Source organism: Mauremys reevesii, linkage group 4, assembly GCF_016161935.1.
Source record: "Mauremys reevesii isolate NIE-2019 linkage group 4, ASM1616193v1, whole genome shotgun sequence".
NCBI classification, from domain to species: domain Eukaryota; kingdom Metazoa; phylum Chordata; order Testudines; family Geoemydidae; genus Mauremys; species Mauremys reevesii.
Window position 1 is genome coordinate 103,750,494 of NC_052626.1, and position 17,091 is coordinate 103,767,584.

The 17,091-nt window shown below is 38.8% G+C and overlaps 1 protein-coding gene across 3 annotated transcripts in view; it reads right to left on the reverse strand.

Moving 5' to 3' along the window:
- The window catches only part of ABCC8 (ATP binding cassette subfamily C member 8), a 139,674-nt gene that overhangs the window by 20,419 nt on the left and 102,164 nt on the right, over positions 1-17,091 (reverse strand). For all 3 annotated transcript variants that reach the window (XM_039536263.1, XM_039536262.1, XM_039536261.1), the window contains 8 exons: positions 16,602-16,739; positions 11,397-11,522; positions 10,372-10,471; positions 7,280-7,527; positions 5,778-5,938; positions 4,269-4,338; positions 3,445-3,602; positions 2,238-2,330 (listed from right to left, as the gene is read on the reverse strand). In XM_039536263.1, the coding sequence (XP_039392197.1) occupies positions 2,238-2,330; positions 3,445-3,602; positions 4,269-4,338; positions 5,778-5,938; positions 7,280-7,527; positions 10,372-10,471; positions 11,397-11,522; positions 16,602-16,739 (1,094 nt within the window). The remainder of the gene's footprint in view (positions 1-2,237; positions 2,331-3,444; positions 3,603-4,268; positions 4,339-5,777; positions 5,939-7,279; positions 7,528-10,371; positions 10,472-11,396; positions 11,523-16,601; positions 16,740-17,091) is intronic.

Genomic DNA, 17,091 nt, shown 5'->3' on the forward strand with positions numbered 1-17,091 from the left:
AATTATAAAGCATGAGTATTAGTGAAGTTCCACTGTGTGTCAATTATAAACATTCCTGTATCCCCTTCCATGTACAGGCTAAAAAGTAATTACCTTTAAAAAAAATCAGTCCCTCTTTATTAAAATGTCCAGACTATTCACAGATTATCCCAGTGATCATGACACTATAAAATGCTAGGGATTCTGGCACTGTGAAGTCAGCAGTGGAACATGTGTGTGGGGGTGGAATTGCTCATGAGTACAATTTGTCATTAGAGTGCTGCAAATTTCTCAGAATCTCACTACAGAAATTGTCCCTAAAGTGAAACACTTCCCTGGGAAAACCTTGTTTACGTTTTATTTATTATTTAGGACAGACCATTTCGAAGACAATATATGGAGATGGTATATTTACTCCCAGGATACTTGATGAAGGATTATTTGTGGCTGCAGCAACAGCAGCTGCTATCTTTCTGATATAATTCCTGGATTTTTATAAGTTGCTCAAAATGGCCAAGAGAAAATACAGGACTGTGTTATTTTTAGGAATGCAGGGGCTGGGTACTTTGCTCAAGCTTTAAAGTCTAAACTTCAAATGCCACTGCTACCATTCAATATGCAGCTGAAAAGCAGTATACTCCTAAAAATAGCCAAGATACAAGCTGACACAGAAGCTTCGCATGTAGATGGAATACAAAACCTACTGAATGTCTCCTGCTGTTTGGGGCAAAGATTCATCAGTTAGCCTGGGATTTCAAGCTGATGAAATCGCGAACATGAGGCTCCCTAAATTCTGAACAGGCTTTGCTGGAGCAGTTCATTTTACGGTGATGGAGAGGAGGGGGGAATCACGAGGGAGTATTCTAAACAACCAAGGGTATCAGTGAGATGGTATTAGAAGTGATTTATTGTAGCAAAATCTGAAGCAGTGCAGCACTAATGGTCACAAAATCTCTCAATTTCTGCCAGAGTAGAATAGGATTGGGATAAGAGACGAAGTGAAAAGCAAGGATTAAAAAGCAGAATGGAATAATAAATTTCCCTAATGAGGCACACAGGGGAACACATACCAATAAACTAGAGAAGGCTATTAGCACTTAAACAAACAAAAAGCAAAATCATAATAATTAATACTGAGAAATACTATGCTGCTTTCCAAACAGCAGCAAAATGCCAGCAGACTGTACTCTCATTCAGCTACGAAGTTCAGAGCCTGACTGGGACAATTTAAATACTAACATAATTAAATACAGGCAATATGTTTTTTATCTCAATTTTTTTCTGTTCTTAAAAAAATAAAACAGAAAAGAAAGGAAATTAAATGCAAAAGACCCTATAACTTTGTGGATGAAAAGTATTATACAATTATGTAAATGAAACATTAAGGTTGTACAGGAATGACCACAAAGAATTATTTCAGAGTGGTAGCCGTGTTAGTCTGTATCAGGAAAAACAATGAGGAGTCCTTGTGGCACCTTAGAGACTAACACATTTATTTGGGCATAAGCTTTCATAGGCTAGAACCCATGCATCTGATGAAGTGGGTTCTAGCCCATGAAAGCTTATGCCCAAATACATTTGTTAGTTTCTAAGGTACCACAAGGACTCCTTGTTGTTTTCACAAAGAATTATAGAATTCCAAAGGTGAGCTGTCAGCAGCAACATTAACTTGCAACATATGTGTATGTGTAGATGAGACAGGGCTTTGACTCAACCCAGAAATGACAGAGATAATGTTGGTTTGGGAAAGCAGCTGGTAGGTTTGGCAGAACTTTTACTGGCACATCTCAGGGAATATAATATTTGTAATACAGAAGCACAACTCAGGTGTGTTATTAGATCTTCCTCAGCTGTTTCTGGAGGTCTAAATAGAGGTTATGGCCAAGGACCAGTCAGGCAAGCAAGGACTTAGAGATCATTGTACTGTTCTTTAAATTCTTCATAAATGCCCAGATTTGTAGCCACCAGCCTCCATTCTTGCAGGTGTGGATTAAATAACTGGGGTGCAATTTTGCCCCTCCACCCCTGAAATTATTGGCATCCACATTTTAGGTCACTTAAGTGTCCAAGAACTTCATTTACTGATGCAGTTAGGTACTTAAACTTCTAAGTGACCCAAACTATAATTATCTGCACCTACAAAACTGGAGGTGTAAAAGTGATGCCCAGTTAAGAGCAGGCTGAACATTTCATTCATGACATATATCCTATATCTAATATATATCAAAACACAATATAATTTTTTCTCAAAAATATACCTGAATGCTCGTATAGTGGTTAAACCTTCCACAGTCTCTGAAAAATGGCAAAGTAATGGCAGCTGAGTGCTGTCATCCAACTGTTGCAGGTCCCTGGAAATGATTTAAAAAAGAAAATCAGTTTTAATAGTACTGTGATCCTTCTGAAACAGGCACTACAGTTTCTTGGGGAGTAAAATGAAACATCTACAGAACAGAATCTCATGCCCATGAGCCTAAAATGGCAGAATTTCAAATGCAAAGACCCTGAGATGTTGCTAATGGGACTCTTGCACAAAGACAGATACTCCTAGAAAAACAGGAGGATCATTCTTACTAAACTGAAACACACCGTGCTGGAGCTCTGGGAGGTCTTACTGAACTTCGCCCCCACATGCGCCTTGTTCCTATATTCCAGTTTCTCACGTGGAATGATTTACTTCTGAAACACCATTCTGGCTTCAATTAACTCAAATGAATATAAGCAATGGATTTTTGCTACACTGCTTAGCAATAACCACCAAATAAATGTAGGCATTGATGATCTATGTAAAGTTAAATTCTGTTTAGTCCTGCAGGAAGTGGGAAAGCGCGCAGGTAGCCCCTTCTCAATTTGGGCACACATGCAGGATCTAGGTAGAAGGCTTCCATTTGCACTCCTTGAACACTGTGGAGAGGGGACCTACGTGGCTGTAAAGGGACAAAGACAGAAATAGGGATATTGTTGAGGTCTCTCAACTCTTTATGGGCCTGCTGGCATCTAGTAGCAACTGAGGTTGTGAGTGCATGCTGCATCTTTTAGAGGCACCTGTGGTACTGATGCGGAGTAAGCTCCACCCCTCAATTTTCCTCCTTGATCTCTGAACTTTTCATTTCCATCTGCCCTGGTCAAGCTAAATGGCTTTAGCCATTTCTGCTTTGCTGCTATATCTTCACACTTCTCCTAAGGCTCAACCCCACTGGAGCATTTGGCTTTTGTTTTGTGGATTGTGACTTCTGGCATGGTCATTTGTTTAATGATGGAAACAAACTTTTCTCCCACTCAGAAATTCTAATTTAAATAGTTATAAACAATGCAGCTGTAAAATGATACATTTTTACTGTGATGGACCTGACTTGCTTTCATGTAGGGATACAGCCTTGGCAGGGCCCAGTTTAAAACTCTCTATTCCCTGGTACCAGACCATGAATTTCAGAATATCAGAATGAGCCCGGTCAATGCTCTTACCTTGAGGCCACTCGAAAGTATTTCTGGATGAAATAACATATGATAGCGAGAGGAAGCAGGGCAATGAGAAACATTGGTGTGACGTAGGAGATTACAGCAAGAGCAGATACACACAGCAAAGTGGAGCGGCTCAGGCACTCCAGGGTAGCAGGAATGTGCTGGATAAATAAAGAGCATTAAATATCAAAGGGGTAATACACAAGTCAACATCTTATCTCCTCCCACTCACAAAAAAAGGATACCATAACTTTGAAGATTAACATTTCTGAACTGGCTGATGGATTCTGGGGAAACTTGATAGTATTTCTATGTAGCTCCTCTGCATGCATACATTGCACAGCACATTCCTCCAAAAGAATACATGTTGCATGGCTAGCAATAGAGATGCGGTTAATAACCAGTCAGCTTCAAGGCCTGTGATTATCCTAGGTACCCTCTTTAGTTGGAGGTGCTCTAAACATCTTTAGTTCATTCTGGTGCAAGTGCTCCAACCCTGAGACAACACTGTGTCCCTTTACATTTCTTTATAGAAGAAATAAAATAACCAAGACCCTGCAGCATCTGAAAAGCCTCTAACCAAACAAGTATTTCAGCATGGATTTTAAAAACAAGATTCCCTTTTTTTGAACACTGCAAGCCATAATGGAAACAAATATAAAATGCATTCAAAACGCAACAAAATTCTCAGATCAATTATAGCTAAATGAGATTTAGTCCCTCTTAACACAACATGGCGGCATTCAGACAGTACATTTTCTGTGCTGAAGATGATAGTGGAAAATTGGCATGCATTTCTGGAGAATAGATTTATGTGGTTGCTGTACCTGGTCGATGGTATTGCAATCAGCTGAAAATCTGTTCAAGATGCTTCCCAGTGGTGTTGTTTCAAAAAATCTAAAATGGACAGTAAATAGGAAAGGTCATAAAGTTAATACGCGAGTAGATATTAAAATACTTTCCCATTTCTTTCCATTTCTCTTTAGCTCTGTACTGAGCTGGAACACAATCTACTGATAACAGTGGGGAATGAGTAATAGGTCTATAGTCTCTGTTGTGCTGAAGTCAGCCCAAACTTATTGCATTCCAAAACCAGACATAATAAAGGAATAACTGTGTCCTAGCACTATGAATCATCACGCCAGATTTCACAAGACTTCCTCGCACAATACAAGTTACATAATTAAACAAAATATTTCATATTTTAAATATATTATATATAATATGAAATATTTTGTTTATTTAATATGTATTACACACACACACAAAGCACTCCTCAGTGAGGAAAAATACAGACAAAATGTAATTGCAAGTCTTGCATGATCATATTAATTTTTCTTGGAATAGCAACATACAGTACTGAAAAAATTATCAGTGTAAAAGGATTAATGACATTTTAAATGACCTGAAGTTATTGTGGGGATATGACAGCAAGGTGACCATAGGGAGATGTGTATTTTAGGTTACAGTCCACCAAAGTCATTGGGACCTTTTTTAGTACAGGAAGCAAAGGATATCAAATAATTTAGAAAGGATTTTTAAAAGGATGCAGAGCGGATGTTAACTCTATTACTGCCTATTTCATTTTCTATTTAGTGTTAATTTTATATTCTATCCATTAAGTATGGATACATAAAACAAAGATTAAATGAAGGTTACACTTTTCCATCGTTAGAGTTAACTTTAAAGTGTGGTTCTATTTTGAAAAGTAAGTTTGCAAAAATAGTGTTGAAGGGTTCCATGCTTATTGTCCCTTAGTGACTTCCTTGTCAAATGAAGCTTGCAAATAAAAAGATATTTTTCTAACTGCCAGCCCTATCCTGGGCTCTGACAGTAAAGCTGGGTTCTTTCCCTCTCATGCATCATCACCAGAAATAAAAGTTATAAAGGCCAAATTAGGACCACAGCAACACTTGTGCAATCCCACTATCTTTAATGACACCATTGGTGATACTTCTTCCATTCTGTTATCTTCAACAGTTGCTCAGGTGTAAATATTTATACCTCAGCAACTGTTTCCATTGATGATGAATATCATGGAATAGAATCTGCAGCTCATGGACTCCTCCTCTGTTTCTCTTGTGTAAAAGAGTAAAAAGAAGTAAAAACTTATTTTCAGCAGATATGACTCTGGGGAATCAATCTGTTGAATCAGAAGGTAGAATTTTTATATAGTGTAAACATGTGTAGTGTCTATTGACTTTCAATGAGCCAATTCACATTTTTTTTTATTCACAGTAACTTCAGAATGGAACTGCACAGGAAAGGCTGCCTTGAAATAAGGAATATCAAGTCTCTACCCTGCACTACTGCTTACATTAGAATCAAAGTAGTACCTCATTGGTGCCAAAATAATTTTATTCAGCAGACAATAGTGTAGTTTTTTGGCAACTTTTAGACCAGTCCACTCCACTGCTATTGACGTGACAAGACACAGTATAATCCCAAGGCAGCAGAGAATGCTGAACACCCTTGAATAGCGAGAATGATTATATTCCTATGTAGTAAAGAAACAGAAGCAAAAATATTATTTTAAGTATTTTAATAATTTAAAATACAGTTTGCATTAAGAGAAGGGGAGGTGGGATTGACAGCCTTGAGGAAGAAGTTCTCTTTTCCTCTACACAACAGGGACAGAACAAGCTTCCCCATTTTGTTTTGCTAATGATTCTCTGCCATAATTAAGCATTATTCAGGAAAAAATGCTGTTTGGATTAGATTAAAAATTCAAAATCCATGGAATCTCATAAAAAGAATCCAAGGATTTTATGCATTAGTTAATTCCAGTTGGGGTAACAGATACCTTTAAAGACTGTAATATGACATGGTAGTAGCCCCTTTTCAGTGGGAGCTGGAGAGAGGCCAGAAAAATGTAAAATAAATTATTAATAACTTCCCATTAAAACTCGTCTTTAATAAAATAGTCTCTAGGGATGAATCAAAGGCTTCACTGAAGCCAATAGCAAAACTCCTCTTTGGCTTCAGTGGCATCAGGATTTCACCCTAGGTTTCCATCCAGCCACTACTTGTGATACCTTGGATTGAAAAATGTTTAAAACCATATTTAGACCATTGTCAAGACGGCTTCTTTACAGACATTAATCCCTTCAGAGAAGACAACTGGAATTTTAATGAAATAATGTCATCGTTGTATCAGATCCATGGAGATAGTTAATTAGTCTGTCTTAAAAAATACGTTAATTATGACTATGTTGTTCAACACAAATGATGCCTTTTTTTCCTTGGCAGGATAAAATCCCCTGGGAGGTGACTCTCTGGTTCACCTGAGCAATTAGCAAGGTAAGTTAGTGATTATTGGCAATTTAATGCCAAAGGAGGCTGGGATGGAAATATGCATGACTGCACTGTATATGTCACACCTTGCCAATCTTAGGCAAGCCTACCATTCTGTGCAAAATTAAGATAAAAGTCAATCAAAGAAGAATAACCTGGAACAGACAGTTCATTTGGAAAGATCTTTGTTCCCACTTGTTATGAAACTCAGCCTGAATGCTCTACCAGCAGCCAGAATGCTGCAGCACAGAAAGAAAGGAAAAAAAAAGAAGAGCTGTGAGTTCTATCAAGACTATTTTAGAGATGCAAACATAGTCTGTCAAGCAATGCTAAGGGTGGCAAAAGGAAAAGAAGAGCAGAGAGAGAGAAACTAAAAAAACAAAAACAAAACACCCCCTCCCCTGAAAATGTGATGGCCCTGAAAACATTCTGTGATGTACATTTCAGTAGGAATATACCATATTGCATGTCAATGGTCAAGCAGAAGTTAGCACTGGGAGATGTTTCTTTGTCAAATTAAAGAACTGACTTAGAAGTACAGTACCTGGCATACAGAACAATTCTTTTGTACTAGGTCACTCTTTGCAGAAATGACATCAGATGTCCACTTTGCAAGCCAGTAGTCAATAGCCACCATAACAGTGTGTTTTAAGAGCTGTGAAAGGACGAGTAAAGGCAAGAGCAGAATCCCTGCTGAGCTGAGGTACTTCCCACAGGCTCGCCAAGGCATCTTTGCTCTCTGATGTAGCACAGAAGATAGGTTGTCATCATCATCACTTTCTGTTATTTCTTCTGTAATCAGCGGGGGGAAAAAAGACTGTTGGATTGTAACATTGCCCTGGAAACCTTTTATATTCATTTTTTTCCATATCAAATGGCAGGTGCCAAATTGCAAAATAAAAGGACAATTCAAACTATTCACATGCCATGAATTTTTCATAAATGCATCTGTCTGTTAGTTACACATTTTTATCTATTACTTATGTAAACCCCAATTCAGCAAAGTCCCTAGGCTGGTGCTTAGGAGCTTTGCAGAATCCTAATCACAATGCTGTAAATGAACAAGCTCTCTGATGGGTTAAATATGGCAAACAAATATGCCAACAAATTGCATTTTAAAGAAACAAGTAAAATGCAGAGCAGAACACTCACAAATTGCAGGGTGATTATCATAGCAAATATTCCTCAGAGAACCAGCACGAGAGCAGAGTTGGTTTTTGAAGGAGTGGAGTGGGCACTTGGCAAATATTCCAAGCATAAAGGACTGCATGAGATGGAGTGAAGTGGAAGATAGGTGTAGTAGTATAAGACAGCAGTCAAGATTGAAACTGAGATGGAATGTAAGGAATGGGAGTTCGTGTAGAAGCAATAAGATCAGAGATGAAGGCTGGAGTGGGGGTTGCACACAGTTTGAAACCAAGGAGAGGAGATTTAACTTAATATGAGAGGGGAGAGAAAGCGAGTAAAGGAGCACTTGCATCTTCATAGATAGACATCATGCTTAGTTTACTGAATGGAATACAGTTTTAGGGTGAAATTACCTCCTCAGTTTCCAACACACCTTTGGAGTCAGTCATAAGTGCATGGTCATAAGTGAAGGAAAAGTTGGCCCTCAATAATCAATGTCTTTACACCAATGTATTTGTGACATTTATAGTTTACTGGTTCAAGATTTTCTTGATAATAATGAAATAAAACAGTGATTTTCTTTTCTAGGTAAAAGCATAAGCCAGTGTTCCCAGGCTATAGATAGGTCTGTACTAGCTGGCACTAGCTATTCTTCTTTAATTCATCCATTCTCTCACATTCAGATAGCGTTTAAATTATTTTAAAGGTACTCAGAATTTTTTTCCAGACACCATGATTTATACATGCTTGGAATAATTTAATCTTTGTAAATTAATTTATTTGTAATCCAGAAGAAAATATAACCTTTGCATGACTATCAGTATGAAAGAAATAGCGTGGGTATATGAATGCTACATTATTATGGCTTCTGAGGCTCACCTAAAGTTAGTTTTCATGAAACATAAGTTTCTTAAATAACTGCTAATAAATTAATATGTGCACAGTAGGATTTGTGGGCATTGTAGAAAATTCCCCCCAAATGATCTGGTAGGTTTGTCAAATAAACATTCAAATACTTTAATACACATGGATAGCGCTAAATATTTGTGGATACACTATTACCTAAGGTTACCTAGGGAGGTGATGGAATCTCCTTCTTTAGAGGTTTTTAAGGTCAGGCTTGATAAAGCCCTGGCTGGAATGATTTAGTTGGGAATTGGTCCTGCTTTGAGCAGGGGGTTGGACTAGATGACCTCCTGAGGTCCCTTCCAACCCTGATATTTTGTGCTTCTATTTCCTTCTTGAAAAAGGAACAGAAAAATCTCCAGCAAGCTGCCCATTTGAAATTCAAATGCTTCTATGATTTTTTTAAGCTAAAGAGGCAGATTCCCATGTGCCTCAGAGCTCATTTTGGTGCATCTGAGCAGAAGAGAGGTGTCTTAAAACCACTTTTGTGCACCCCTGGTCCTAGGGCCAGCTAGGGGTCATAAGGTGAGCAGCCTCATGTTTGCATCCCCCATCCTGAACTGCACTGTGTGCTCCTCAGCCATAGACAATAGTATGGGCCACAGTCCCTGCTCTGAGCCGCTAACAAATTCGGCAATTGAGTGTGTGGGTGCAGTGCTATATCCATGCACAGCTCCACTGAAGTCATTAGGGCTCTATGCAGAAGCAGTACTCAGCCCATGTGCTAACTGCAGTATCAGGGCACAATATCGTAAATTACACAATCTATAGTGCCATAAGGGTGCATGGCCAAGTACAGAGAGAATGGGTACACCTTCTCTGCCCCTGAGGCTTCTACAATCCAGAACCATAAATTACAAGTTGCGGAACAACCTTTGTTATTTCCTATATTAACTTCCAAATCAAATATGGGATTATTTTTGTGTGCGCATTTTCCTGATTGGAAAAAAGGAACAAAATGTTTTCAAAATGTAGTGATATTTTTTGAACTGTGAAACAAATCAGTCCAAATAATACTGGCCTAGATTTTCTGCTAATGCAATTGGACAAAACTCCACTAAAGTCAGTGGACCTGGGCTCTCTTACACCATGAAAAAATTGGGCCCACTAACTCTTGTGTATTGTTGTTGGAAAGTTTACTAAAGCCCTAATTCAGGAAAGCATGTAAGCACTTTCTTCAATCTATCCCTATTCAGGAAAGCATTTAGAAGCCCATGGTTATGCTTAAGCATATGTTTAAGTCTGATTGAGTTTGATGCGAGTGAAGCAGATGCTTAAAATGAAGTATCTGCTTTAGAGCTTTCCTCACTAGGGATGCTTTTCCAAATCAGAGATCCTGTGGGAACAATTTTGACAGCTCCTCACAAGGCCATGGTTAACCAGCACCTTCAGATTGCTCTCTATTAAAGCTCAGTTTTAATATGTAACTCTTAGGAGCCACAATCCACATAAAGAACCAGGCCACAGTTCCTCCTGGAAAAGATTGATTTTGTTACGAACTTGAAATTTGTGAATTGATTCCATCTAAAACAGTTTGAACTGTAAAACAACGATGCAGTCAGCATTGGGTCTCAGGGTACCCTTTTAGAAAAATTACTTTACCTTCATCCTCTTCATCATCTTTTAGCAGAGCTTCTCGGGAATACCTGGTCCTCCGGAGGTTCTTCCTCTCCAAAACAGTTTTTCTTTCTATTATAGTTTCCTAAAAGCAGGACAAGTCATGTGGCTTTGCTTGATAAAGTTTTTTAAAATTACAGATGTCACAAAATGTATTTTCAAACCAGTGTGTCAGTAAAAAGGAAAGGAGAGGATTACAATTGGCTGTCATGAATGTTTGATGTGCCATCTATTTTTAAATCCAAAAGGCATAAATCATTCCCAGTGTAAAGCAGGGGGCTGTGCAGCCTTAACACCCCCCTTCCCCGTCAGAAGAAAGTGGGACATGGGCCCGGGTCCCTCCCAGATTCAGGTCATGGCTGGAGTCCTGAAACCTGACTGGGTACTCCTGAAGTAGACACAGAGAGGGAACACAGGTAACGTTCCCCTGAAACACTGACAGTCAGGACATGAATTCCTTCCATCTTTGGAGGCTGATTCTGCAGTCCTCACTCAGGCAAAGCTCCCATGGAAGAAAGCACCTGCCTGAGTAAGAACTATAGTTTCAGATGCTGGATCTTCCTATCTCATAATATTTTAATTAACAAGATCTAGTCTAGTCATTTGTGGTTATATAAGAATTTTAAAAAAATTAAAAACAGTACAATGGCTAAATTTAACACACGTTTCCATTTGCAGCATAACTATTCCTGTACATGTCACTAACTCAATTTTCTCTGTACTTAATGGTCCAATTCCATACTCCTCATGCAAGAAAATTCCCTATAGGGCTTCACTAAAAAGGGTGGATGTAGGTCCTACCTAGTATGGAGAAAATATGATACATGCAGATTTAAGGTTTTTGTCTTAATAAATGGAGCAAAGTTCATTCAAGCGAAGTTCACTCTCTCTCTCTCTCACTCACACACACACACACACACACACAAAGTGTTACTAATGTTTTCAATTTAAAATGCTTCACCACATAAGGAATACATTTTTTAAGATGCTGAGAAAAATACATAATAAACCTTCTCCAGTTCTTGGTCCTGTCGATTCATGAGTGTTTTCCAGTGTTCAAAGAGCTCAGACTCTGATTTCTGAATGTCCTTGAGTGTCCCTTCTCTTTGAATGGTACCATCCTTCATTGCAATGATCTAAGAGGTTAGGAATACAAACTGTCAAGGAGATATTTGGTTATATTTATGAAGCTCCCATCCAGTGATCTGGACACTGTACAAATAATAAAAACAATACTATTCCACAGATCAATAGAGACAACACGGATACATAGCAGAAGGAGGATATCCTAAATTTGTTAGTCTCTAAGGTGCCACAAGGACTCCTCGTTGTTTCTACTTGACATTATGATTCAAGACACTTCCCATTTTAGCAAACCCCAGCCTCTCTATCAGCCTCAGAGTGGCCTGTGAAGTGCTGCCAAGGATTTAGCTACCCCTTAGTCAGTTGTTCCTCTTTCCCTTCTTTGAGAGAAACAAGCAACTTGCCCTTCCTCGGGGAAGCATTCATTTTTTTTACTCCAGAATGGACCCAATACTTCACAATAGCTGTCACCATCAGAAGGGATGGGGATCTTATTCACAGTTACAATCCCCAGAGTCTTCAGAGCTTTGGCAAGCATCATGGCTGAAATCCAAGCAGGGATAACACTGGTTCAATCCTCTGATGTGCCGCCTGAGCTGAGCGTGGTGAACCAGAAAGGGGGGTGGAGTGGGGTTCATTCTCTGATCCTCCCAATCCTGGGATTGGCTAGGGCTTCTTCCGCCTACCAAAACAAATTAGAGCAGCCTCAGCTGTTTCAAACTGTACTGTCCGGGAATGGTTCCTTGTAGGTTGCTCCATTGATCCAGGATCACTAAAGCATATAATGCTCAGGCCCCTCCCATTCCTGATAAGCCCCCTACTGCACAGGGGATGGGCAGAAGGAGCTGTTTTAGAGCCAGCTCTTCTGGTTTTATGTCTGCTGAGGATTCCTTTATGGTAGAGTGGCACAAAGTGATTTATTGCAGGGCAGGATGGAGCCCCTTATGTTCATCGCTCCAAACATGAATTCCACTTTAATGGAGTAAGTAAACTCAGGATATGAGCCCACACAAAGTCTGCTGGCATCCTGGGCTCCTCATCCACAGACAACATTTGTTATTTCCAAATGACACAGGAAATTCCCTCTCCTCTTCAGCAGCCTCTGAATGCCAGGTTCCATATGCCTTCCTTTGCCCTTACATCATGGCATCATTTGCTTTGAACATGCACAGAATGTATGCCATAACTACATCTATTTTTGCTTCATTTGTAGGATGGCATGTATTATGTTTCAAGCATCATCAGTTGTAGTCAGCATGAGATACTCTTGGATGTGATGTGGCTCAATGATATGGCATATTACCTGAAAACAATTCAGTATGAAGCACAACCTCCCCACAAGCCACATTTAGTTGAATTTATCTTATTGCATAAAACAGATTTTTTAAAAAAAGACCTTTTTAGTTCTCACAGGTTGAAATATTTAAAAAAAATGTAAAATGAGAGTAAGCAGCAATTGAGGCTACTCAGCAGAAGAGCTTCCCACAGTGAGTTTAAGGCAATAGATTCTCAGAATGTCTCTAGTTTATCACAAATGCATATTTCCCTTAAAAAATCCTTTGCTTGCTATGCTAATTTTTATAATTAAAAAGGGTGGCATGAGCTAGTGGACTGAGAACAAATTTGGGCACAGAAATTACATAACATGGCATTTGACTAATGTCGAAGAAAAACTCAGTTCTCACACTAACGTTTGAATTCTAAAAATGCTCACATGCCCCTTTGAGTATTGGGACCCCACTGTACCAGGTGCTATGCAAACATATGTGAAGAGATGGTCCCCAGCACAAGGAGCTTAGTTGGTCCTAGAGTGTATAAAGACGAGTGAGCGAGCCAGGAACTCCTGTACTTTAATTCCCTGCTACTGACTTGCTACATGACATTGGGTAAGACAATTAACCCTACTGTTAAAGTGGGATAATGACACCTCTTCTGTAGTGTGTCATGAGAATAGGGAATGAGTCAAATGCTGCTATTACTTATGCAGTGAAGTCAATGCCATTGTAGTAGCATAAAATAACAGAATTAGCCACGCTGGGTCTGATTCTCCACTGACTTACACCTGTTATACGCATCACCCCTTGTGCAAAGGGGGCGCAAAACACATTCTGTCCTGGTAATATTTTATACCCCTTTTGCACAGATGTGCATACAAAGTGCTAGGCAGTGGAAATTCAAGTCTGTTCATTGAATTTTATCATTTTTAATTTATATCACCTTAGTCTGAGATACTGTGGGGCCTGGACAGATTTTTGCCTCTGCGCTGAAATAAGCTACTGTTTCTGAGAATTAATCCATTTCTTATAAAAAAAAAAGTTTATCCTTCAACGCTTATTCCCTTTAAAAAACACACCTCGGCATCCTATGCCTCATATTAATGACACAGATTGCTTTTAATTCTTTGTTCCTAGCTTACAACTCTCTCTAAACACAGTTTATTAACAAGATAACAATTTACAAGTTAGAGCTGTCACCATTGAAAAATGAAATCACAGGCTTCTAGCTACATGCTGTGCCCAGCACCTTGGCTCTTCATGCAGGAAATTACATGTAAATATTCTGGTTCCACAGCCTGTTTGCCACCATGGGCCTTTGGGAAATGCAGTGGGGTTCTGGTTATTAAAGCTTTCCAAACAGTAAACGTTAGATGGAAGAAACACACCTTTTTGGAGGAAATTATTATAGTCACATTGGTCTAAACCTGAAGAATGGGGTTTAACTCCTAACTCCTATTGATTTCAAGTCAATGGGCCTCCTTCTGATCTCACTTGCACCAGTTTGAAAATAACGTAACTCCAGTAACTTCAGCAGAGTTACTTCTGATTAACACTGAGGAAAGCTGAAGGAAATGAAGCTCAGTGACTTGAACTGACAATTTCAGCTGAAGTCAATGGGAGCTGAGGGTATTCAGCACCTCTCAGGCATAGGGCTAGTCAAAAATTTTCAGTCAAAACATTTTTTTAACCCAATTTTCCATTGAAAAACAAACACTTTTTCAAAATGTCTCTGTTTTCTATGGAAAAGTTTAATTTTTCATTGAAAAATGAATGTCTGAAAACTGAAAATTTTTGAAGCACCTAGACTTCACCTTCCATGATGCATCACTGCCATGATGCATCGCTTCCCCTCACCACAGGCTGGACTCTGGTGCATCACAGGAGATGTAGTCTGACAGGGAGCCCAGTCTATAGAAAATAGGAGCACGAGGCACCCACACTACAACTCCCATGAGGCACCACAGCAACATTTGTGAATTGGAATATTATAGTCTTTGACCAAAATATTTCAGATTTGGATTTTTCACTGAAAACTTTATTTCCATGGAAAAAAAATTGACTTTTTGTTTTGTCTGTGCCAAAAATTTCCACAGGAAAAAAAGCCCTATTTTTTGATGACCTCTACTCAGGAAACACCTTCTAAAACCGGGACTTTAATTCTCTCAAAGGTTTTGCAGGAAAGTTTAGGCGTGTCATTTGAGATATATATTTCACATTAAAAGTCTGAGAAATTTCTTAATGAATAACAATAGCAACAACTAGTACAAGTCTTGTTGCCCAGCCTTAGACAAACTCCCACTGGCTTTAATGAGAGTTTTGCCTGAGAAAGGACTGCATGATCTAGCCTAATACTAGATAATGACAACTAATTATAACTTGCATTTTAAAAGCCCCTTTGCACCTTGCATACATTTGGGCCTATACAGTATTACAGTAACAAAAATATTAAAAAGAATTTATTATTATTAATAACCACTCAGAACATTTTAAATAAGGACAACAGACATGTTTTTGACAAATGAAAAGGAGGGAAGAGGTTATTAATATAAGGCCAACAGTTGAACTCGTTTAAAAAATCATCTTTGGAAAAAATGCATATAGGTGTTGTTTAAAAATGGGAACGAATGGACTAAGACAGATGTCTAGAGGGAAGGAATTCCATATCCTAGGGACCACCACAGCAAAGGCAGAATTGCTTACTTATCTTAGCATGATGATGGTAAATGACCGAAGGATGAGGTCAGAGCAGACATTATAAAGAGATTTAAAAACCAACAGGACCAGCTTAGAAATCTATCTGCAACGTTATGAAAAGCCAGTATGAAGAATGCAAGGGTGGGAGTGGTATGAGAATGCTTGCTCAGGCCAGGGAATAACTGTGCTGCTGCATTACATATCTATTGCAAGTGACTGAAGCCCTGCTAGGAGAAGTAATTACAATAATCAATCCTTGTGGTCAGGAAGGCATGTGTTGCCGGTGCAAGATAACAACACAATGAAGAAGTGTGCAACCTAATCAAAAACAAAACAACAAACAAAACTTTGGTATTTGTACATGAAAGTGCTACTTCTATTTAGTCTAACTACCTAAATAACGGAATTATTTTGAAAGGGAAAGTGCCCATCTCAATATGTTATTTACTACAAATGAAGGCCAAGAAGTGTCAATTTTTTCCCCTTGTGTCTTCCTTTGACTCAATCTCCTTATAATGGTTTTCTTCTGTGGTAATAAAATAACTGCATAGTGATGTCAAAGATATAAACAGATTTATTATTCCAATATCTTCAGTTGTTTAAAGGACATCATGTAAACCAGATTCTCAAAAGGGACTTGTGATTTTGGGTTTCGGTTTTTGGGTGCTCAACTTGAGATGCCTTAAAAGGGACCCAATTTCCAGAATTGCCCACCCTCTGAAAATCAGGCCCCTTTAAGGTGTTTCAAGTTGAGAATTGAAAAATTAAAGGGCATCCAAAATCACTAGTCAATTTTGAAAATGTTAATAATACACATTCTCCCTATGCAGTCCTGTTGATACAGAAATGCAAAAAGATTATTTTCAGTACAGGTGAGTCTCATCTTACGCGGGGGTTCCGTTCTGTGGTTAGCGCGTAAAGCGAAAACCGCATATAGTCAAAATTATATTGAGTTGAATGGCAGGCGGAATTGCCCGCACTAGAGATACAGTATTAAAATTGTTATTTTTCCTCTTTTTTTTTGGTTTTTGCCAACCACATAAAGCTGAAATTGCACATGTTAAATGCGCGTAAGTTGCAACAGACCTGTAATGTTTATTTTATAGAAGTCACTTACAAGTCACTTTTCAATTTCATCATTAAAAATGACAGCTTTCTTACCCAGTCAGCATGTGGCAGGTACTGTAGTTTGTGGGTGACCAGGATAATGGTTCTCTTGTCTTCCCTTAGCATTTTCAGGATCCCTTCCTGCATAAGATGGTCACTTAAGTGGATATCCAGTGCAGAAAACGGATCGTCCTAGCCATGAGAAAAGAGATTAAGAACCTGCCATACTGCTGCAACCAAGCCTTTACAGGATTTAATGGAAGTGATATATTTTAACACTAGTGCTGTCTTCAGTTAAGTCAGTTAGATCAACACGGACAACCAGAGGGAGGAGAAGATTAACAGTAAATCAATATTTTGCAGTGGCAGGGGATTCTCAGATAGATGGCAACAAAGCATGAATTATCTTTTTGCAATGACTAAGCTGAAAGATGGTAATTTTAGCTAGACTTGTGCTGTGGTTTACTGAGCCTTAGGGTAACTGCCAGTTTATTTACCTGCACTCTTCAGATATTGATATACTGGCGTAACTAAGGGCTTGTCT